The following is a 24,654-nucleotide window of genomic DNA, read 5'->3' on the forward strand; positions in this document are numbered from 1 at the left end:
ACACAAGCACAGAAAAACTAGGGATATGAAAGAGGAAAATACTGTTTTGAACTTCCTGTGCTTTCTTCACAACTCTTGTTCAGTGCTTAGACAAATGATTGGCATCTTAAAAGCAGATAGACTAGATTGATTAGTAACCTATAAAATACTTTTAATTTTTACTTTAGTTATTGCACACTTTAGGTTGTTTTCATGTTTTTTTATTTACTAGACAAAGCAAATAATTTTGCTCTCATAAAATTATTTTAAAACATTTTTATTCTAAAGGAAAAAAATATATAAAGCTACTTTCACAAGTGAATTACTGGAGAGAATATTGTAAAAATGTTATCAGATGATTTAAAAAAACACCTTATTGGCTTTCTAAATTATTCAAGTCAAATGCTTATTCTCCAAGAGACACTACTTTACCTGAAAAATATAAATCCATTAGATAAATGAGGGCAAGATTCTGCCATCTTCTCACTGAATAATACCTTCCTGCCTGAATAGGCCAACTGAAATCAATGGAACTAATCACAGAATAAGATACTACTCAACATAACTAAGGATGATAGTTTCAAGTCCTTAGAAAGTATGTATTCATTCTCTCAAAAACAACTCTTAACACATTAATGTTTCACATCAGGTAACTACTATTATTACCTGCCATGGGTGAACAGAAAGCCAGTAGTGACACTGACTTCCTTTTGGGAGGACATAAGTCATAGACTAGACCCGGTGAACCTAATCCTAACCATGGCTGAAAGACTGGTAAGTGATTCAGGACTTTTTATTTTAGTCTCATGTTTTCCATCTAAATTATTTGTGTGAATTTAAGATTTAGGGATGGGGTGGAAAGGAGGGCTTTAAGAGCAAATTCTGGAACTGAATCTGGCACATATTTTTCTCTCCAGAACAGACATGCATTAATGCTGCAAAAGCAGAGTTAATTGTATGTCTGTATTTTGGGAAGTGACAACCATCCCCCCTGCAGTGTATTCCTGCCAGAAGAAGGAGTAAACTATACAGGAGGGGATGCATAGGGCCATAGGAGGCATTTTAATTGGTACGTAGGTGCAATATTATGTACTGTTAAGCATATTGGGCCTAACCCTGCAATCCTGTCTCAGCAGTTTTGAAAGGAATGCAGGATCAGGGCTATTAAATGTCTGAACATCTTTCTTTGTGGTCTTTGGGTTTTTCTAGCAAAATAAATGTTGTTTTGTTGAATGTAGGAGTGGAATGGGGGAGGGATAGCTCAGTGGTTTGAGCATTGGCCTGCTAAACCCAGGGTTGTGAGTTCAATCCTTGAGGGGGCCACTTAGGGATCTGGGGCAAAAATTGGTCCTGCTAGTGAAGGCAGGGGGCTGGACTCGATGACCTTTCAAGGTCCTTTCCAGTTCTAGGAGATTGGTATATCTCCAATTATTACCTTTATTACCTAACTCACATTAAAACTAATAACAGAATGTAAGTTTATATATTCTGCGCCTTTTCTTTAAACACTCCAGCAATCCAACACAGCTGCCCTAAAGTCAGGAATACAGGCTAAAGTTTCTGAAAACCAGTTGGCAGAGATATGGCTGAAGCTGATCGATGAACTTATAGAAGATACAAGGTAAAAGTTATTGTATAACTCATAATTCAAAGCCCATGAAGATAAGACAATGTGAAAATCACCTTAGAACCCATTTCTTTTGCCCTATCATTCCATTTTATATTAATAATGGACAATAATAAAACAGCACTTTAAAAAAAAACTGTTGAGCAGGGTCATTCTTGAAATTGTGGCTATGTAGTGTCCTTTGTCCCCTCCTCACATTCACACACACTCATAGTCTCACACTCTGAAAGTGTAATTTGGCTTCTATGGTGTTATACATTCAGCTGTTGTCTACTGGGGATATTTTGTTGATATGGAATATCAGCATCTCCTTTATGGGCTCAGACAGTTTGTAAAAATGTAGTTGAAGGAATTTTTTTTTTTTGGTACATGTTATTAGGACAAAGTGCAAATCTCAGAGTAATACTGTCTAGTACCTGGTTGCTGGAATTCATCAGTTAGCTGTGTGGTTACCCATGTTTTGATATAACTTCAGAGACTGAGATTTTCAAAAGTGCCTGAAGAAATTAGGTGTTTAAATCCCATTGAAAGATGATGAGATTTGGGTGCCTAACTCCATTAAACGCCTTTGAAAATTCTAGCCTTGTCTTCTCTCCAAAGGGCTGAGTTTTAGGGGTGACATCACAGAAAACAGTGTTTACTGTGAAGCGGCCCAGCAGAGCTGATGCTGAACAGATGGCTGGAACTCAGTTCAACCTGGTCAGACACTACGCCAGGCAGAGCCACCTGAGCCCTGATCAATGCACTCAGTCCAGAGGCCCAGCTGTTCAAGGCACCTATGCTTCCCACCATGAGAAGGAAGAAAGGTCTTCCACAGAGGCTCTTTTTCTTGGGCAGGAGGGAAAAGAATCTTCTCTAGCAGCCCCACTCATAGGGAAGGGAGAGAGGGGAACTCCCAGTTTCTCCTCGGAGGCCAGGGCACAAAAAATCTGTTCAAAAGTTTCTGTGATGGGATGACTTTCCTGGGAGGGAATGAAAGTGAGTCAGTATGTTGTGTGTGTTTAGACAGAGCAATAAGTGTCCGAGCTGGGTTGTTTGGAGGAGAATAATTTCTAAACTTGGGAGAAGGGATTGGAGAAGAAAGGAGAGAGATATTAATGGGCAGTATGAGAGAGAAGAGAGACTGAACTGGAGGAGAGAGAGAGTGAAAAATCATGGGTAAAGTTGATGAGAAAACAACATAAAAAAACAGGAAAAAGAAAAAAGTAGAACAGAGGGAAGAATTTTACACTAGAAAAATTGGAGAGAAAACATAAAAAGAGGGAGGAAGAGATTCACCAAGATATACAGGAAGTGGAGTGAAAAAAAAATAAGGAAGGGAAGGGAAAGAGAAGAACCAACACAATGGAGCAAAGAATCCTGTGGCACCTTATAGACTAACAGATGTTTTAGAGCATGAGCTTTCGTGGGTGAATACCCACTTCGTCGGATGCATGTAGTGGAAATTTCCAGGGGCACGTATATATATGCAAGCAAGAAGCAAGCTAGAGATAACGAGGTTAGTTCAATCAGGGAGGATTAAATTAAAAGACTAGAACAGGACCTCATCCTCCCTGATTGAACTAACCTCGTTATCTCTAGCTTGCTTCTTGCTTGCATATATATACCTGCCCCTGGAAATTTCCACTACATGCATCCGACGAAGTGGGTATTCACCCTCGAAAGCTCATGCTCTAAAACGTCTGTTAGTCTATAAGGTGCCACAGGATTCTTTGCTGCTTTTACAGATCCAGACTAACATAGCTACCCCTCTGATACTCAACACAATGGAGTTATAGTACATTTTAGTAAGAAATCACTAATAGGAATTTTAATTCCTAAATGAAATTTAAATGACCTAGTAAAATGTTTAATAAGGGGCAGGACAGAATGGATGGGCAGAAAGGGATTGGCATATTGAAATTCATTTAGGACAGTACACTGACTAGGACCAGTCCTAGTCTCGTGTCATTACAACCACATGAAAAGTGTGGGTACATCCACTTTATATATATTAAAAAATCTCTCTCACACGCTTGTGCACACACACATGCTCTTTCAAACAATTCCCAGGGCTTTATTAAACATATTATTAAACAATTTTATTGTGGTAACACCTGGGGGCATCAAATAAGTTAGTGCCCCATTGTGCTAGGCGCTGTACAAACATATTGTCACTAAAGAGTTTACGATAAACTTATGAATTGCATTAAGAAACATAATTCCATATATTGTATTTGTAAAAGAAGTTTCCTTGTCACATTATATTTTAAGTGACTAGAAATCTGCCACAAGCTTTAAGGCTCTTTATAAATCTGAAATCTGCAGCAGCTTTCAGGAGGTAGCTGCTGTAGCCTGAGTTCTATTAAATTTAGGCCCCATCCCACAAACACCTATTACCAAATGTAGTACTTACATTCCAGGTAATGGGACTACTTACGATAGTATGCAATACAGCCGGCATTAAGGCTTTGCAGGGTCAGAGCTTTTGTGCCCCTGGTTTCTGATTACATGGTTCAGATTCAGAGAGTAGTAAGTCTTTTCAATCTCTCCAACCACTCAAGAAAATGCTCTGAAAAATAGCTTCTTCTTATGCCATATTAAATGTACCGTAATGAACTGAGTAGCAAGGAGCTCCTGTAAAAGGAATATATTTGAAGACCTCAGAAAAGCTATCTATTGCTTTAACAAATCAATGCAATCACTGTCTTCCTTGGGGTATGCTGTTCTACTGTAGAATTTCCCAGTTATGTTCATTGCAACTGTGCACCCTGGGATCTCACCAATTTCTATGCAGTGGACTTTGGTGCAAATTTTCAAACTTGAGTGCCTGAAAGTTAGATAACTTCATAGTTAGAATGATACTTAAATAAGTGGGTTACTTGTCAGAACTACCGAGCACTCACAGCTTTCAGTCAATGAAAAGAGTCTAACTTTAGTTTGAAAATGTTGATTTCACCTTTGAAATCCATTTCTAGGCATGAATCTTCTACGTTAATTTGATATGTAGAAAAATTGAAAAGTGTAGCAAAAGAAATTACATCTATCTAAGCCACAAAACAGTATTCCTGATGTGATCATCTGGATGATCCGGGGAGAGAAGAGACTAGCTTATGCCCGCATTCCCGCACACCAGGTTTTGTATTCTACTACAAGTACTTATTATAAGCCTAGGCCTACACTCAGTGGGCTTAAACTCTTTAGTAAGCATTAGGCCCAAGAGGAGTGTCTGCAGGACTGGACCTTATAGTGTTATTCTGATGGATTTCTGTTATTTCTGTCACCATGGGGAAATACTAGTGATGATACATAATATTATAGGGCTTAGTTAAATGTTTTCTTTAAGTATGAACACCTATTGCTTCTTGAACATCTGTTAATGAAATTAGATGATAAGAGGGAAGATTTATATTATTAAAAGTTTTTGTTTCTCTTTTCAGTAAGCCATTTCCCCTCTTAGAAGCCAAATCCAATGTCACAGTCCTTGACACACAGATACAAAACCTGCGCCTCAGGTCTCTTAAACACATTCTAGAGGCAGCAACAAGGATGAGAAATGACGCTACCGACGTGAAGGCCACTTTGGCAGAAATCGAAGACTGGTTGGATAAATTAATGCAATTGACCGAAGAGGTCAGTACTTCAAAATACATATGATTCAGTTGGTTTAAAAAGACACAGTTTCTGCAAAAAAACTCCAATGCCTGCATATACACCAGATTCAAGCTTAAAAGAAACCTTCGTCCATTCTTCTCCACCCAGTAATTTTAAAATTCAGAAGGTGAAAAATACTTCTTTCCAGGAATATGTTTAAAATGTATTTTAATGTAAAGTTTTTAATTGCGGTTGACTTCACTGAGAATTTTTCTTGGCTTAGGGTAGCAGGATAAGCCCCAGAGACTTGGATCTAATCTAGATAAAGGGGCAGCACTATCTGCCTAATGAGGCTGTCTGGAGCTTTCTTAAAGGGGGAGAATATTTTACTTTCATCCCAGAATTGCACATTTCCTTAAGGTTTGTGCATCCAGAATTTCTGTGGGTCAGCAGCTATAGAAGCCTATTTAAATTGGGCTTAGACCAGTTATTCTAATTTGTTTTAATCCCTTGAGTAACTTTAGACCATAATAAATGCCTGTTTTCGCATGAGCTAGTCTTGTAATTTGTTTTCATATCATCTATAGCGATATTCATCTTCTCTTTGCCATTGCTAATTTTAAAAATCTCTGGTAAAAAACACCACGATAGCCAGTTTGAGACTCACAATTAGCACACAGCCGACAGAAGTGTATAAGGGGCAGCACAGAGCTGGCAGGGTGTTTACTTAGATTCTGCTAAAGTTCTTGTTACAAGTATTTCATCTTTCAGGCCCTGATTTAGGAAGGCACCTAAGCATGTGCGTAAGTCCATCCTTATTCAGGAAAGCCTTTAAATGTGTACTCAAGTCCCATTGACTTTAGGCTCCATGCAGGCCAAGAATTCCTTAATAGTGGAGCAGCACAATAGGGACATAATGGGCCAAAGGATCTAGCCTAGAATATTCATTATAAACCATTTGTGACTGAATATGTTCATAGAATACCTCCAGCTTCTTTATCAAATCTTTTTGTGACTCATTTGTTTTTTTTTCTAATCATCATCTCAGAAGAGAATGACATTTAATTATTTGCAAAAGAAAATTTCCTCCCATATATTAGTATCATGAACCCATATTTCTGTTTTGTCTTAAATAAATCCCTGAAAGATGCCTGATTTCAGTTTTTGCTCTCCAAACACGGGATTAGTTTGAAATTCTGCTAATTGCAGAATATAGTTTTGATTCTTTTTTCTCTTTAAAAAAAAAAAAAAACAGCCACAAAACAGTATTCCTGATGTGATCATCTGGATGATCCGGGGAGAGAAGAGACTAGCTTATGCCCGCATTCCCGCACACCAGGTTTTGTATTCCACTACAAGCACTGAAGCATCTGGTAAATACTGTGGAAAGACCCAGACCATCTTTCTAAAGGTACTGTGATAATTTCATTATGCACTTCAAACACTACAGCTTGAATTTAAAAAGTGCTATTTTTGTTAACATCAGTCGTTTTCCCTTAGCTAATTTTATGAAAAGTTAAATCCATGAAAGGCATGTGTACATCCATTAAGAGGCATAGGGCCATACTGTACCCTCGGATCCTTAGCATAAGGGAAAGCCATTTCTAGTGCAACTTGCTACAAAACGAGACAGAAAAACTTGTGAGTGGGTGACAGCAGCCTAAGTAGCTAGCTGCTGGCAGGATATACAGTATGGCGCAGTCTGACAGTGGCACAGGAGAGGTGTAAGAATTCTGAAGTGGTGGATTGATAAGACTCAAGGTGCGAGGTGTCAGCCACAAAGAGCCAAATTGCAGATGCTTTCCCCAAAACAGCACACAGAGTATGATGGGAAAGCCCATTGTAACAGAGAATCAGAATCAACCTCATCCAAGAGCTCAGAAATGTGATCCAGTTATTCTGCCAATGTGGGAGCTGATGCTGCTAGAAGGCATGTGGATGGATCTGTCGTGGCAAGGGACTCTTACTGGGTGGGATTTGAATAATTCAGAGAAGCTGCTAATAAATATTCAAACTTTTGGATGTTAATCTGAACCTAATACTTAAGGCTTGTCTTAAGGAAACCTCCCCACATAGCTATACCAGTGTAATTAGACTGCTATAGTTATACTGGTAAAACTCTCTGGGTGCACACCCTTATTCCAGAATTAGAGTGAATTTTTATGGTTAAGTTTGTCTCTTTGAAAGTCAATTAAACCAGAAAAAGGCACTCTTATTCCAGGATATATCAGTATAGTTATACCAGGAAATTTCCCAGTGTAGACAATCTCTTACCTTAAAACTTCCAGCGTGTGTCCATCTGTGTACTGTGTATAACCCTTGCCTACTATTTGAGTGAAACATTCTTTCTGACCTCTGCATTTCAAGCCTCTTGTGACAAAGAAATACTAATACCAATGCTGAACTATGAACTTATAATTGTTCTCAGTACCGGGCAGAGGCAAACTCATTAGTGTGTGAGACTTTGGAAAGGAAACACAGGAAAGGAGTTAAGCAACAATCTTCCTATGCTTAGCTCTTACATGCCAGTAAATCAAGGGTGAGGTTCTACTTTTAGGATGTTTTCTGGTAATATCTGTCAAGCAATAGGGGGTTTGCTGATAAAGACATTTTGAAGTAACCACTGAAGCAGGAAACTGCAGTGCAGGAGTATTCGGATAAGCCATGTATTATTTTCTATATGTCTGAGCTATTATGTACATTTATTCAAAACCTACATTTACTGTCTAGGATAACTATTCTTTTTACATATTCCAGTATCCACAGGACAAGAACAACGGTGCCAAAATTCCAGTGCAGCTGAGAGTTAACATTTGGCTTGGGTTGACTGCAGTTGAAAAGAAGTTTAATAGCTTTGCAGAAGGAACATTTAGTGTTTCTGCAGAAATGGTATGCCTCCATGTTAATTATATTACTCTTACATGAAACATCCAATGAAGTGGGTATTCACTCACGAAAGCTCATGCTCCAAAATGTCTGTTAGTCTATAAGGTGCCACAGGACTCTTTGCTGCTTTTACAGATCCAGACTAACACGGCTACCCCTCTGATACATGAAACTTTGTCACTTACTCTGGAATGTACTGAAATTCTGACATGAATTACTGGTGTCATTTTACACTCATTTTGCATAGATATAAATTACTAAATTAGGCTCAAGGTAATGGAGAATCAGACCCAACATCTCTTCCAGATGATGTCTCTGACAAACTCATAAAACTAGATTCTGATCTTGATTAGATAGGTGTAAATCTGAAGCAACTCCACTGACTTCAGTACAGTGATTCTAGATTTATATTGGCATAATTAAGATTAAAATCTGGCCCATAACATGTTGCTATGTGAAGAACCTTTTTACTTTAATTGCTTGTTCATATCTGAGCAGAGAATAGATGAGCATAGGCTTTATTGGTTAATAATGGTTCCACAGGAGCAGAAAGAGTCACTGAAACAAACACTACAGGAAAATTGAGGCAAACCCAGCAAATTCCAATTACAAGAGAACATACCATAACATGGCAGTGTTAAGAGTTACCACGTATAATGGGGTGGTGAAAATTAGGTGGATAATATTTAAAATAGCCTTCTTGGTATGCTGTAATCGTAGAGACCAAAATAACAGATGAATCTAGACTAATCCAAGAAACAATTTTATTCTTCTGTTAATGATAAGCTTCAGGCATCCTTTTCGTGCACTTCCTACTAATGGCTACAATGTGCTGCTACGGGAGGTCCACCGGAGCCGCCTGCCACCCTCCCGCGGGACACCGCCCCAAGCGCGCGCTTGGCGCACTGGGGTCTGGAGCCGGCCCTGCCAACATCTATATAGTTGCTGAACCACTGCCAGTATGACATCACGACAGCAGCCTGTGTAGCCATCATCCCTACAGTTACTTGAGTTGGCAGTGCTCAGGCACCTGTAGTGAAAGTAATTTAAAATAGAAAGTGAATGTCAAAATCCATGATTTCTTAAGTATAAAATACAAATCATTATGGGACAAAGTTTTTACTATTTGTACAGTAATCCAAAAATTTTCTAGGAATTTTATAGGAGGAAGGGATTTAAAAAGCCCAAAACCAAAACCAATCTGGGATCAAATTTTGATTCAACATACAGCTGTGTAAATCAAGAATAATTCCATTAAAGACAATGGAAGCATGAGCGTGTGAACCTAGTGTAAGATCAGAATCAGTCCTATCATGCCTGCCCTGATCAATTTATAATCCGATTTATAAGGATTCATGGAGAAGGACAAGGTTTACACGAACAAGATCATGCAGGGATTAATGTATGGTACATGTTCTCATTATAATGGAAATGTATTTACCAAAAAGTTAAAGCTGTCTCTTGTAGACAACATGGAAGCAGTAAGTTTGTAGATTTGAATGAAGAGGGGATGTAGATTGGGAGGGGATTCACTGCAGACAGGACAGCATTGAAGAGGCATTGAGAGGAGGGTAGGAGGAAGAGATGAAGGGATCATTTGAAGTTGTCAGTGGCAGAGTAGGGGTGAGGAGGAAATGTGGTAGGAGATGGAGACAGCAGATATAGAGGAGATAGCACCCCTACTTGTTTCTGTTTGGAATATGAAACAGTATGAAAATATGGTGCTCCAATGGATTTACTAAGAGCTGTCCCTCAAGCATGAAAAGGATGCTGTTAGTTATATGAAAAGTTGTATTTGAGACAAATTTTTAACATCTGAAGCACCATCTTTAGCTTCTGCCAGTCACTAGTTCTGATATCATTATTCTAAGTGCCACTTTGTGAGATTAGTAATGAATAATGACATGAAATAGTGTGGTACCCAGCTGTTTGAAGGAACAAATATTTTGTCTGATTGACCTACTTGTCTAGATTTGAACATGGACAGGTTTGGTAAATCAGTGTGACCCATTTCTGTTTACATGGTGCACCATAAATGGTGTTTATAAGGCTAGCTTACCCAGGAGCGGCACCAGAGTTTCTGGCGCCATAGGCAGAATTCGGGGGGCAGCATTTTGTGCACTCCCCACGGGGCACACGGGAGCTTCCGGTTCCGCTCCTGTCGTGCCGCTGAAGAAGGACCCTCTGCCGAAATGCCGCAGGCGACAGCAGCAGTCATTGAGCTGCTCAATTGCCTGCCACTGTTTTCCGCGGCACGTCAGCAGAAGGTCCTTCTTCGGTGGCTCGACGGGAGCGGAACCGGAAGCTCCCGAGTGCCCCGTGGGGAGTACACAAAATGCCGCCCCCCGAATCCTGGCGCCGTAGGTGACCGCCTGGGGTTGCCTAATGGAAGCGCCGGCCCTGAGCTTACCTATACTTTCTATCTGATAGGTTGGTCCTTTGATTTCAGATATGGGCCTCATATAGTAGAATGTTTGCGTTGTAATGATTACAGAAATATATGCTTGTATTTTCCTAAGAGCTTTTCTTTGGACCCTAAAGTGCTCTTTTCTTCTTCTCTCTCAAACAGTATGAAAATCAGGCTCTTATGTTTGGAAAGTGGGGCACCTCAGGACTAGTCGGTCGCCACAAGTTTTCTGATGTCACAGGAAAAATTAAATTGAAAAGAGAGTTCTTTTTGCCCCCAAAGGGCTGGGAGTGGGAAGGAGAATGGATGGTTGATCCTGAAAGAAGGTCAGATTTCTGATTCCTACACAATCAAACAGCAATAAGGGGTTTGCAATGTTTCCTAGTTATTTTCAGAATGTGCAGAAAAAATTCATCTCTTGGGTTTAAGTGGGGTTGGGCAGGTTTTAAACAAAATTTTTGTAGAAGGAGAGTAAATTAGCCAATCAGCCAAAGCTATTTAATAACAGTACAATCTGTGTTTACATTGTTAGAAGGAAGGATGAACCTTCTGCTGTGAACATGTAGAAAGGATTTCTAGTCATTAGGGGACTAGCCTGGGACACTAAAGACCTTGCTGCAATTTTTCAATTCCCTGCTCTGCAATAGACTTGCTGTGTGACCATGGGCAAGTCACTTAAACTCTCTGTGCCTCTGTTCTCCATCTGTAACATGGAAGTACAGCTGAGGTGTTGAGAGAACGCTAAGGATACACTGCAGACTGTGAGAGGCTCAGATTACTACAGCGATGCAGCCATATAAGTACCTAAGATAGATCAGGTGGCTGTCTGTTTAACAAAAGCTTCTTCCGATTTCAGCTTACTGTGGAGTCCATTTTAAACCTCCAGTTCACATCATATCTACACTGTGTACAAATCATCATCTAGATGGGGAGGTCATCCAATGAGGCTTTTAATTTTTATTTATTTTGCTTTTTGAAAAAATGCAGCCTAATAATAGTGCATGTTCACATACACAGAGATAGAATGGATTAAATTGTAATAGTTACTAGTGGTGAAATTCTAGCCCAAAAATTCCCATCGATTTCAGTAGGGCTAAGAATTTCACCTCTGTTTTTTCTTCTTGTGTTCTGGCAGTGAGCAAGCATAGGAGGACTGCCACTGTACAACAGAAAAGACCTGCTATTGAGTCCTTCTTAAAATTTAGCAGTTACATCTTCATGATTTTCAAGATTAATTTTTTCAATTGATGGTCTATGACATGCAGAAAAACAATAAGTGTACATCTGAGAACAGTTCAGCTGACAAAGAAGAAAAGCCTCTTGTAAAAATATCTCTTCCACTAGACAGAAAATAACCCACACAACTTTATTTGACCAGTAGATGGCATTACAAAACAAATTTCAGCCTTTTCTGAAATCGAATCTGACAGGCAATTAAAACTGGAGAAATTTATTTTATCTGAAATAATTAGTAAGCTTTTAATTATCATGTTTACAGTTTAAAAAATATATCAGTAAAATATTTGACTTTCTTTTTAAACTCAGTCACACCTGGGAGGTGGAGAAAAGTAAAGTTAGTCCAAATTCACAGTACAGCTAACTTTTTTTTTTTTGAAAAATTGGAAACTTGAGTACTGTAATGTGGATGAAAAAGTTTGATATTGGATGCATTTCAGCAACATTTTAATGAACAAATAAACTAGTTGTGACAAAAGAATCAGCTGGCAGCCCATTTAATTGCCTTTCCCCTCCTTAGCCTAAGTTAGCTGATGTGTGGTCATGCGTAGCTCGTAGGTAGTCTTCAGGGAAATGTTGATTTTTTTTTCATGTTATGATTGTCAATCATTCAACTATAACAGTGATCCAGCACTATTGTACTATTGTATTTAGTGCAGTGTAAATGGACAAAATAGGCTTGAAAAATACCCGTGATTTACACGGAATAAGTGATCAAAAGACTTGAAGAAAATGTGAAAGAAAACTCTGATGTGAGAATTGTTTATATTTTATATGTGTACATATGAAATACGTGCATTCTCATATGATATGCATTAGTATTTTATATATTTATATCTATACACTTTTTGAAAGCGTTCAAAGCAGGTCTAGATAGCAATGGTGGGACATTCTAGGAAAAGACGTCTTTATGTGGTCTATAGTGCACTCTATGGATAGTTGGAACTTCACAGTGACAGTGCAATAAAACTCCAAAAGCACAGGCCTCTGCCACTGCGGCTGAAGAAAAATCTCAATTAGCTAATAGCAGTAGGGCTTTTGGCACATAGACTCAGAATTATTCAGCCATCCATTGGAGAATGGTGATAATTTTTTATATGCATGCACATGTGCACACACTCTGCAGTACTTCTAGTCAGTAATTGTAGTTTAACGATTTGCTTTGCTAATTTTTTTGCTTTTGACTTCACAGTTTGCTGACTGAAGCTGATGCGGGTCACAGTGAGTTTACAGATGAAGTGTACCAAAATGAGAGTCGTTATCCTGCAGGAGAATGGAAGGCAGCTGAGGAGCCCTACACAGATGTGGTGAGATTCTTATAAATTAGTACTTTTCATTTTTTAAAATTCTGGTTACGAGAGTTCTGCTTAGCTGTGAGCTATTTTGCTCCCCCTTTTCCTAATTTTTCACTGCATGATGGGCTTTTGAAATGTCTAACATTTTATTTTGACTTTAGGAAAATATGTGTCCTAAAACAAGTTAGTACAGAAGAATACAGGGATGTTTCACCAGCTATTTATTACCAAAATATTTGCTTCATCCTGAGTTGCAGCTGAGAGTGGGTGGTTTGAGCCCATCAAACCAACTTCCTATACAGCCTTACAATATGGTTACGCTACATGTGCATTTTTTACATAATAACCCTTTGGTTTTTTTCCTACCTGAAAGAATGGAGAAAAAACTGCACCACCTGGTGAGATTACCTGTCCCCCTGGTTGGATCTGGGAGGATGATGCTTGGATATATGATATAAATCGAGCAGTGGATGAGAAAGGTAAGATTAACTGTTTAGAGTATACTTATTAGGACAAACTCTTCACAGTCAAACAGATAGAAGAATGTATTCCAAAACTTTCAACAGGTTGTTATGCCTCGCTACGATATTTTGAAATACAAGTAACCAAGAGCATGTTAGTAACTAGGTAGAGGAACATTAGTGATTTCGGGGAAGTTTTTATATTTCAAGGCTGATTTTGTTTTTGTGTATGTAGAACTTAAAGAGGCGGCAAAATGTGGCTTTAAATAGAAACTCGGCTGCAACCTTAACTTATGGAGAATCTAGCTGTTGTTTCATAATTTTAAAAAAATGTTATGATTTAGGACCATCAAGTTTTGGATAGCTATGTAAGCACACGGTTATAAAACTAATACCCTCATACTCCAGTTGTTTGTTACACTCAACTTATTGTTTTATATTAGATTGTAATTTGTTTGGGTCAGAAAACAGCTCTTCTTGGACGTTTGTACAGTGCTTATCCCAATGGGGTTCCCATCCTGATTGGGATCTCTGGTCAATTCCATAATGATGATGATGATGTAGGCTGGTGTTGAATGAAACACTCTGCAGGTGCATGAGAGACTGAGCATGTGTTATACTTATTTAAGCCAGTAGGACCGCAGTCATACTCCCCCTTTCCACCTGGAATCACATGTAAATTTATTTTTAAGTTCTGGTGGTTTGCCTGAAAATGATGGGTCTTTATTTGTGTGTTCCTTTGGATAATGCAGTGCAATAGGTTGAAGGGACAAAATGCCAGATTACAGTCCAAAGGAATGATACTGCATTCTCTACTCAGGCAAAACTGCCATCAGCTGTAAAATATAAAGTAATGGTTGAATATTTCCACCTGGGAAATCTATGGGCTGAAATAACAGGGCATCCGATTCTATCCTCAAGACTGACATACTAAGGAGACCCCCATGCACACTTCTCTTCCTGTGCAGAAAAAGGTCTCAGCTACCATTCCCCTGGATCCAACAGAGAGTGCATAGTGGGTCTAGGGATCTACACTGCAGGACCTACATCAACCCCATACTGGCCTTTGGGGGATTTCTCTGAAGAGGGTCAGACAACACTGTGGTTAAAATGCCAATGGCCAGTCTAGTCTAGGGCTCCCAGCAGTGAAGATGCATTGGTGGTAGCAATATGGGAAATTTTAATGAAGAATCTAGTGTAGACAAAGCCACATGCTTCAAGTAGTTCATTATTATCTATTTAATCTTAATGATAATATTTACACTTAATGATAATATTTACACCATGTACCCAGAAAACTGGTACCAGTTATAAAAGGAATCCACAATTAAAAATGCCCACTACCTATATCTATTCCCATTTTTACCCTACTTTTACTCACCAGTCTATCATCAGTATAACAAAAACCCCACTACATTATGCAGCATCCCATAGTAGGACATGAATTTGCCATGACATCGTGCAAAGTACTAGTAACAAAAAAACCTGGCCTCCCTTGGATCACAGGCACCACCATTTTGCACAGTAGGTGAAGTTTCATAGGTTGCCTGCTGTGTATGTAATCACATTTCATCAAGCAGAATCCAAGGTGGTGTACTTTTTTGTGTCTTGTTTAAGTTGTTAAGCATTCGTTGTCACAAGATACCATTGAGGCCAAAAGCTTAGTAGGATTTTAAAAAGGACTGGTATAGATAATGATATATTTATATAGGCAATGAGAATATCCACAGTTATATTAAAAGGAAAATAAAACCTCAATCTTCTGGGCATAACCCAACTCTGCCCGAAAAGGGTTAGAAAGAAACTTACATCATGGGCTGGTTATAAAGCTGTCAATGATGGGGTTTCCTGTGCCTTTCTATGAAGCGCCTGGTGCTGGCCACTGTCTGAGTCAGGATACTAGATTAAATGGACCACTGGTCTTATGAACTTTAGAAATTCGCAAGCACAGTAAAGAGAGACTCTTTGTTACTAGAACTGCTCTTATTTCCACCTGCTCATAATTAATCCAAATATAAAATGAAGCCATCGATCCAGCAGCAAATGGTTTCAGAGGGTGTCGGTGTGGTGTAAACACTGTAACGAGATGATTGTTAGGATATAGAGGGATGTTTGGGGGAAATATTTGACTTCAAAGCTTGACAGTAAACAAGGAATCTATGGAACATTTCTATACTAGTTCAAGAAACAAGGGACTTGGGAAAGTAGAAGGGACAGTTTTAAGAGAAGAATATCTGAAGCTCAGAAGTGAATTTGGATGAATTCTAAAGAACCCGGATACTCTCGGATAGCTATTTTCTTTTTTTTAAAGTCCAGTGAAACAACTGGCTGTTTGGCATCATTGGAATCTAAGTTTTCTTACTCCTCTTATGTAGTTTTGCCACCTGTGCGAACGTTAAGTCTCAGTGCATGAGGTCATAATACCTTCCACAGCAGAAAGTCAGACTACATAAAAATCTGGACCCCAGAATTCTGGTTGTTGAATTCCAATTCTGTACAGTGGAAATATAAAAAGCAGTGTTGCCAAATCTTGTGGTTTTGTCATGTTTCTCACAATAATGGGTGTGTCTCTTAAAACCTGAGGTCATCTGAGTATGTTTGAATTCCAGCTTCCATTTAAAATAAAAAACAAGTTTCTAGCCCTCCCCCTTGTAAAGAATGCATGTATGACCCCAATGCTCCCTAAAGCCTCAAAACCCAGTGAGTAAATAAAAAGAACTCCAAATGGATTTTTTAAAAATAAAATCTCATGATTTTAAAGCCAAAATATTGATTTTTTTTTGGTGACATGACCCTTGACTTTTAAATGTTTAGGGTTGGCAATACTAAAATAGTCCCTTATGAATTTATTTTATGTCCAATGAAACTTGACCATCTGCAGAACTGCTTTAACACTGAACGCAAACTCCTCTTGTTTATAACTTACACTGTTTATCTGAAAGATAACTAACAAATCCTGTTTTAGGATGGGAATATGGAATTACCATTCCTCCAGACAATAAGCCAAAATCCTGGGTTGCTGCAGAGAAAATGTATCATACACACAGACGGCGAAGACTGGTGCGAAAACGCAAAAAGGATCCAAGCCAAGCAACAGGAGTAAAGGTAAAAGGAGCAGATTACAACTGTAGTTAAGGGTTTCTATTTCTTACACATAATACATGATTTTAGAGGTAAATGTGTTTGAAATGCATCTCAGAGATAAGTCTGAGTGCAGAACAACATTCTGTTTCTACCCAAAGAAAAATATTTTAAAACAACTTTATTTGACATGCAGTCAGTTTCCCTTTTCTGCTGTAGAATAGTGTCCTTGTCTTTCACTTAGAGTTTATTTTGAAAAGGGTTGATTGTTTTTGTTGTAACTATTGCAGACTTTTTATGACATTTACGTAAGTACAGTGTGGATGGTTTGCATTTCTTCTGATGTCTCCTAGGTAAAGGCATCCTATGAAGATCAAGAAGGATGGGAATATGCATCTTTGATTGGCTGGAAGTTTCACTGGAAACAATGCAGTTCTGATACATTCCGCCGTAGACGCTGGAGGAGAAAAATGGCTCCTTCAGACACACATGGTGCAGCAGCTATCTTTAAACTTGAAGGTGCTCTTGTAAGTAGTAAAATCACAGCAGTAATAGTTTAATTAACAGGAAAAATAAGTTTTAAAATTAGTGAGGGAACATTAACATGTTGTTATTAAATACAGCAAGCTACTACCTGAGATGCTTTATAACCATTAAATTGCTGTGTGATTGAGGCGTTCATAGGCTTCAAGGCCAGAAGGGACCATGATGATCATATTGTCTGACCTCCCGCATAATACGTATATTATTTGACTCCTAGAATTATTTATCTGTTAGCATGTTATGAGACTTGGCAGCAGAAACTGAACCCCTAGATGATCCACCCGCCTGGAAAAGCAAAGGAGCTGGTCCAACTAAAGTAAAGCTGCTCAAGGGTATAAATCAAATGCATAAAGAGTAACTGTGTCAGTAATAGGTATGGACAGGCATTGCCTCTGCTGGATATTTGCATCAAACAACTAGCGGGAAAGAAGATAGAAAGATATCTCTATGGTCACAATTTAATTATTCCATAGGTTTATTAAAGGGATACATTGTATATGCTAAGGCATTAACTAGGAAATAGTATAAAGAGCATAGTGTGAGAAAGTAGTATATTTTACTAGGATATTAGATACAGAAAGGATGGTGGCATCATACTAGGGAAAATCCAAATTGTGGCAGTGGCGCTACATTTTTTTCTTGTTTTGCATCATAAGCAGCAAATAACAGGCATCTAGTTTATAATATCTATTTTCTTTCCTCCACTTCCCCGGGTCCTGACTCCCATGGAGTTTTGAAAATTTGCTTTTTAGTGTCTGTTCCTTTATTAACTAATAAATATTGGGCTAGACACAGCTCATAGTTGCTGCCAGCTTGTGCCAGTGTAACTGGGGGGATAACGCCCCCAGCAACAGAATAGCTCTCTAAAGGAGGTTGGTGGCCAGTGTAGAGTGCTTGCAACCTCTCCTGTAGTAGGGTGCTTGCAGGAAGGCCCATCGAGAGAAATGGTACATCATGTTCACTGGCATCCCAGCCCCTTCCATTTCACTTTATTTACAGAGACATACATTTTGGGGTCCCCCGAGCTCAGGCCCCCAATACAATTGTTCCCTCTTTCCCTCCTTCTCATCTGCCCTGCTTGCAAGTGGCCAGTTTACCCCCCAAATCAGGCAGCGTTGGCCGAAGTGGACATGACTACCAGACTGATTTCTCTGACTGCATCTTAAAAATTGTCTTCCCAAAGGAGAGTGGCAGAACAAACATCTTTGCCTGCAGCCAAGCATGAACTTCTTCTGCGGTACGCTAGGCTTCATTTGTTCAGGGAGGTACAATTTGCACCTCTTCTTGCCTCAACAGGAGCAAATGAAGCCCAGTGTGTACATAAGAAGCCATTAACATGAAGATCAGGTTGTTTCTGTATATGTAAATGTCAGTGAACTTGGTTTTGTATATGATTTTAGGGAGCAGACACTAGCCTTGATAATGAAGAGGGGAAGAGTTCCGAAAAAGCCAAGGAGTCTGCCACACGTGTATTTGGTGCCAACACTCCAATTGTTTCCTGCAGTTTTGACAGTAGGTTTTTCCCAGATCCCTGCTTAATGACTCACTTCTGTTGTTATGCATACTGATCACTGATAATCAGTAGCCAGGTAGTGAACCACATTGTTACCCCATCCTCCTTCCCCCAAACCCCACCAGCATACTTGTCACATCCACTTGTTGCATCTTGTTACTAACCAAGACTGTAAATTGTTTGGGACAGTGTCTGTATTTTAACCATATGCTCATATGTCTCCTAGCACAATGATGGTCAGATCCCTGACTGGGATTGGCTACTGGAAGACAAACCATGCATAATACAACTAATAATGTTCAACTTTGTCTGTTTCCATCATTTGACGATCTAAATATCTAAATATAAATCCCAGATCCCTGACTGGGAGTGGCTACTGGAAGACAAACCATGCATAATACAACTAATAATGTTCAACTTTGTCTGTTTCCATCATTTGACGATCTAAATATAAATCCTATCAGGAGAAAAGTTAATAAAAATATTTGAGTGAACAGGACCAAAACCAATAAACTGGGTTAAAGAATATGGGTCAAATAATCTCTAGTAGCTCATAATTATATGAAAATTTAGAGATGCTTAATTCCCATGTTGATAGGTACCTTACAGATACCTAAAGTAGATTGATGGATAGGACCCTATTAGTAATAGTGCAATATAGACAGTTGTGCTATTGACCCTCCATTCACTCTACTCTTTTGGAGCCAAATGCTTGTTTCATTGGCTACCTAATCCAAGCAGCCAACCAGATTTACCCTTGCCAAATCTGAATATAAAACTGAGCTGCATTTCAGCCTCAAACCCTAATCTAAACATAATCCAGATCTAGAGCCAAACAGTCCTCTCTCTCTCAGCTCAGCTCTTCCTCTTTGTACACATGCTCTTATTACAGTCTACTGGAACCCCTGAGTTGTCCCTCTCCCTTCCTTTTAACCGTAGTCAAATAAGTCTGGGAGCAGCTTGCTAAATTCTGATGTAACCAAGCAATGGTGGAAAATGAAGAATTACCTGCCATGAGCATAACGTACACTTTCGGGGGGAGGGGAGGGGAGGAAGCATCAGAGGAAGGAACCAGAACTTTGGTTTACAAGCCCTTTAACTGGTTTTCAGAATTCAAATAGGATTTAGCTGAAAATAAAAAGCCAAGCCGGAAAAAAAAAGTTTCCAGTTCAGACTTTTGTTTCTATTTACCCTCTGATCTTCAGATGTTGCGCTAATAAAACCATTTTATGGAATTTTGTTGTTTTAAATAAAATGTCTAATATGCTTAAATAAGCTCCTGCTCCCTTTTGAGTCAATGGCAACACTTGTATTGAATTCGTGGGATCAGGCTTTGGCCCAAAGTAAGCCAGGGAACTGTATTGACCAACGTTCTGGATATGGGGGAGACAAAGAGGAATTTAAAAATGTTCAAAAATACATTCAGGGCTAGCTTGCTTTGGGGTGAATCCTGCAGTTTTCAGTGCTACTTCTACCTTCAAAGTCTTGAAGAAAGAAGTGTTGGTCCTGACCTCTAATCCCATATAATTGCAGACAGGTGCATGAGAAGTTACATCTGATTACCAGACTCTTTTGAATAGAGTAATTTGTTAGGACTTTTTAAAGTCTCCTGCAGAGTCAGAAGTGAAAAAACTGAATGGCCTCCATTTTATTCCATTCTAGGGATCTTCATCTACTTTGTGCTGGTCTGTAGAAGCAGCTCCCATACATTAGCCTGATAGTACCAGTACACTGGTCACAAATAATCAAGTTAATATATGGTGCTAAAATTGCTCATTCTTTGGTTCAGAAGCCATTGAATGCCTGTTTTACAAATGCAAAATAGTCTAATTAAAAGAATCACACTCATTTAATTCTAGCCACTACATCTGGACTCTCATTTTGTTTATTTTGTATAGGAGTGTATAGTTACCACCTTCGCTGCTACATCTATCAGGCAAGAAATCTTATTGCTTTGGACAAAGACAGCTTTTCAGGTATGGAAAAATCCTGTTCAAGTCAACAAACCCACTCCCTACAATGAATGAATAGCTTATTTCAGCTATAGGATAGCTTGATTCACCTGCTGTAAGCCCCTATGGCAGTAATTACAGCTTTACTGAGTGGGATCCGGAGCTGGCCAGCACATCCCCAAAGTGCACAGTACTGACCAACAAGGAGGGGTGGTTAGTGCATCCAGGAAATGCACTGATTCAGCAGTACCCCCTTGACAGCTCTCCCAGCTCCTCTCCTGTAGGGAGAGAGGTCGTGCAAATATTGCCTATACTTCCCCATGGATGAATCTCTCCTGGGCCCTAGCTTCCCCTTTTTGGCCCAAGACTATGCAGTGTGTATTCCTGCCCCACCCCCCATAGGGTAGCAGAGGTGAATCAAGCTATATCTGCTTGTTGTATCAAGTTCTTGCCTTATCTAAAGTTTTATATTACGTTAGCACTAATATTGACTTGTACAGAAATTGCAGATTATATGTACCTTACTGCTAAGCGTGGGTCTTGTTTATTTGTACAAAGGTATTCATTAGTGCTTAATTGTACAGGAACCTAAAAATGTTTTACCCTTAATAGGCAATAGTGCCACATGATCTATTGTAAAAATTTATAAACTGTAGTAGTATATCCATAGTAGCATGATGATCAGACAAATTGCTTTTACTCCTGGTATTCATTTGTATGACTTTATCATAGCTCCATCCATAAGGAAAGTCTTAGATATTTCTACCTATGTGTATCAGTCTGTATCTTTGTAATCTAGAGTAAATTAATAGTTAATGAGGTACTCAAGTATTTAATGTTTGTTAGTCGCAATGAAAAATTCCACTGCATGGACAGAATGGGATACTGTATAAACATGACTTTGAACTTCTAACAGGGTAGGGATAGAATGAATACACTGTGGATGGGGGGGCTGGGTTTTTCAGGGGGTTTTTTTGTTTGTTTGTTTTTCCACGTTTTCATCTCTCTTCCTCTTCTTCCCTTTTTATTATTAATTGAACATATCTAGTGCATTCCATAATTTGTTATAGAAGCATAGAATGAAGTATATTGTAGCAGTGATGCTGTTTTCTCATATGTTGTCTGAGTTCAATTTTTTTGTACATAGCATATGTCACTGTTTTGGACTTATTTGAATATGCAGCAATTAAAAAGAAATACAAAGGATCTACAACAACCCACCCCCTAATTGACAGATACCTCAGATGCAGACACACATAAACCTAAATGCCTAACCTTGTACTTTAACAGCAATAATGTTTGAAGGTTTACATAAAAGTACATAAAACTTGGATTAGTTACTTAGCTAGAGGCTGTTGAAGCTGACCTAAAGATAACCTTTAAAATAGCCTCCGGTGCTTGGTAATGGCAATTTGTACAGGAAATGTTAATATCCATCATCAGATACCTTCTTAAGAGATCCCGATGATTTAGAGGTCTACCTAATAGTAGGCTTAGAACACCTCAATCATATAGTTCTGTTTTAACAAGAGGAAGGGGGCTGCCATAAATAAGCATGTTTGAGGCCAAAGCTTGATCTGTGCAATAGCCTGGTAGAATTTATTGTTCAGCATCTAGTCAGAACTAGAATGAGCTCTTTGTATTATTTATGAGTCTATGGAGTTGTGCATCAAGGAGAAGCTTAGATAGAGGATATATATCAGTAATTGTAAGAGGAGGCTCATATAGCCAAAATTTCGTTTTAGTTTTCAAGCTAATTTTCTGATTCACAGGACATTTTAATCATTACACACATTATTGTGGTGTTCAAGATGTGCACAGAGCAAACTCTGCGGTAACTGAGAATTTAAAACTGAGAATTTAAAAGTTCATCATCAGTTCTGTGTTAACCATTCCATTGTGTGTGATGATGTATTTGTATATCATGAAGGGCTTTGAAGAGGGAACCAGATGGCTCAGGAAACTAGTAACAAAATATGAAGACTATCATCCTCCAAGTTGTAGTTTCAAATCCAGGCATGCTTGATAATGAAAAATATTACCAATCTTGTAACAGCCTAAATTCTGCCACTGTGTGAGGACCTCCAGTGACTTGATGGCTCTTGAGTGCTTTGGACAGAAAGGATAAGTTTTAATGCTGTGACACATACACAGAGTGAAGAGACTTTTTAAAGGAAAAACTGAGATACCTGTCATAATGGGGAATTCACAGATGAGTTTTGACAGCTCTGGTGGGCAAGTACCCAGGGCAATGGGATTGTGTCCGTTTCTTTTCCCCTCAGGGTTAGCTCCGCTAAGCAATCTTTGGTCCCCAAGACCGGATTAGAAATCTCCCCAGAGATTTCTGGACATTCCTTGTTTATAATCAGGCCAAAATTATTTATTTATTTATTTATCTATTTATTTGGTGATGGTGTTAAGGCTCTTGAACTTCTGATTCAAGCTAGAACAGGAAGTACGCAGGCATGTGAAAGTGAAGGAAAAATGGTAAACTTTTCAAGCCTCAAGAAAGGTTCAATGGAGGAATAAGTGAAGGTTCAGGTCAGATTAGTTTTCATAGCTCACATGCGTAGGTTCATACATAACACCCTTCCACTCCAGAGGGTTACATATTCATTACAGTGGGTGGAGAGTTATGTATCCAGGTATTTCTACCACACTGTCACTGTGGTGTCTATAAATATTACATTTTAGAGTTACATGCACTGCTTTTAATACTAGCAGGTTAAGATTTTTCTAATCAATACAGTGGGATGTTATATTTTGTAATAGGGTTGCTTGCTGCCTGCTATCACCACCCATAGGTGTTTGTTATAGACTGAAGTAAAGAGACTTGAACTGGGAGGAGACAAAGAGGGAAGGAAAATAATGTGGGCCAGATCTTCATCTGGTGTACATGGGCCAATTTCCATCAGCTGAGGATCTGGACCTGTTGGGTTTTTTTTTAATTATATTTTCTAAATCTTTGTATGGTCTTTCAGATCCATATGCTCATGTTTCATTCCTCCATCAAAGCAAAACAACTGAGATCATCCATGCAACTCTGAATCCTATGTGGGACCAAACGCTCATATTTAATGAAATTGAAATCTATGGAGACCCACAGACAGTAGTACAAAATCCACCTAATGTGGTTATTGAACTTTTTGACAATGACCAAGTGGTATGTGACTTTTTTTGTCTTGATTCCCCTTTGGTTGTTTATTTGGAGATAGCAGATTAATTAAAGTTTATGATTTCTGATTGGCCAATTTGTCCAGGGCAAAGATGAGTTTCTAGGAAGAAGTGTTTGCTCTCCTATGGTAAAGCTAACCCCAGGAGTGGATATCACACCTAAGCTTCTCTGGTATCCTGTAATGAATGGAGGAAAAGCTTGTGGGAGCATCCTTTTAGCTGCAGAGCTTATTCTGAAGGACAAGGTAATTTAAAAATATATATATTCTTCCAAACTGTATGGTATATTGAAATAATTACAGTAGTGAATGTTTTACTATATACAGTGCACTCTGTTTAAGAAAAAGGAGAGAAACTGGTGCTTCTGTGCTTGTCTTCATAGGATGGCTCCAACCTTCCAATTCTTCCATCACAAAGAGCACCAAAGCTTTACATGGTACCTCAAGGAATTAGACCTGTTGTTCAGCTCACTGCTATTGAGGTAGTGTATTCTGCTCAAATTAACTAAATATAATGAGAGGAATCTCATCTTGAAGGTAGAAAATGTCTTTATATATTTGCTTCCATAAATAATGTGGTAATAAAATAAATACAGATGGCTTATTTTCCAGTATAATGTCATTACCATCTTATAGTAAAACTCCTCGAGATATATATATATAATCAGCCATACCTTATAATTGGAAAGACATCGTTTTTTCAGTATCATTTTTAGCACACTGGTTTCCCTTAGTAATGCCTATACTGGATTTTATTTACAGATTCTTGCCTGGGGGTTACGGAACATGAAAAACTACCAAATGGCTTCTGTTACTTCTCCAAGTCTCATTGTAGAGTGCGGTGGTGAAATGGTGGAGTCTGTAGTGATCAAAAACCTCAAAAAGACACCAAATTTTCCATATTCTGTTCTCTTCATGAAAGTGGTAT

General features: G+C 38.7%; 1 protein-coding gene across 1 annotated transcript in view; it reads left to right on the forward strand.

Annotated features, from left to right (window-relative positions):
• The window catches only part of MYOF (myoferlin), a 111,296-nt gene that overhangs the window by 62,087 nt on the left and 24,555 nt on the right, over nt 1-24,654 (forward strand). Inside the window, exons 21-36 of the mRNA XM_045024898.1 lie at nt 629-753; nt 1,494-1,600; nt 5,026-5,218; nt 6,435-6,590; nt 7,937-8,068; nt 10,635-10,798; nt 12,901-13,015; nt 13,377-13,482; nt 16,430-16,569; nt 16,899-17,072; nt 18,489-18,600; nt 20,500-20,577; nt 23,535-23,716; nt 23,814-23,972; nt 24,110-24,208; nt 24,489-24,650. Coding sequence (XP_044880833.1) covers nt 629-753; nt 1,494-1,600; nt 5,026-5,218; nt 6,435-6,590; nt 7,937-8,068; nt 10,635-10,798; nt 12,901-13,015; nt 13,377-13,482; nt 16,430-16,569; nt 16,899-17,072; nt 18,489-18,600; nt 20,500-20,577; nt 23,535-23,716; nt 23,814-23,972; nt 24,110-24,208; nt 24,489-24,650 — 2,204 coding nt within the window. The remainder of the gene's footprint in view (nt 1-628; nt 754-1,493; nt 1,601-5,025; nt 5,219-6,434; nt 6,591-7,936; nt 8,069-10,634; nt 10,799-12,900; nt 13,016-13,376; nt 13,483-16,429; nt 16,570-16,898; nt 17,073-18,488; nt 18,601-20,499; nt 20,578-23,534; nt 23,717-23,813; nt 23,973-24,109; nt 24,209-24,488; nt 24,651-24,654) is intronic.

Source organism: Mauremys mutica, chromosome 7, assembly GCF_020497125.1.
Source record: "Mauremys mutica isolate MM-2020 ecotype Southern chromosome 7, ASM2049712v1, whole genome shotgun sequence".
Lineage (NCBI taxonomy): Eukaryota > Metazoa > Chordata > Testudines > Geoemydidae > Mauremys > Mauremys mutica.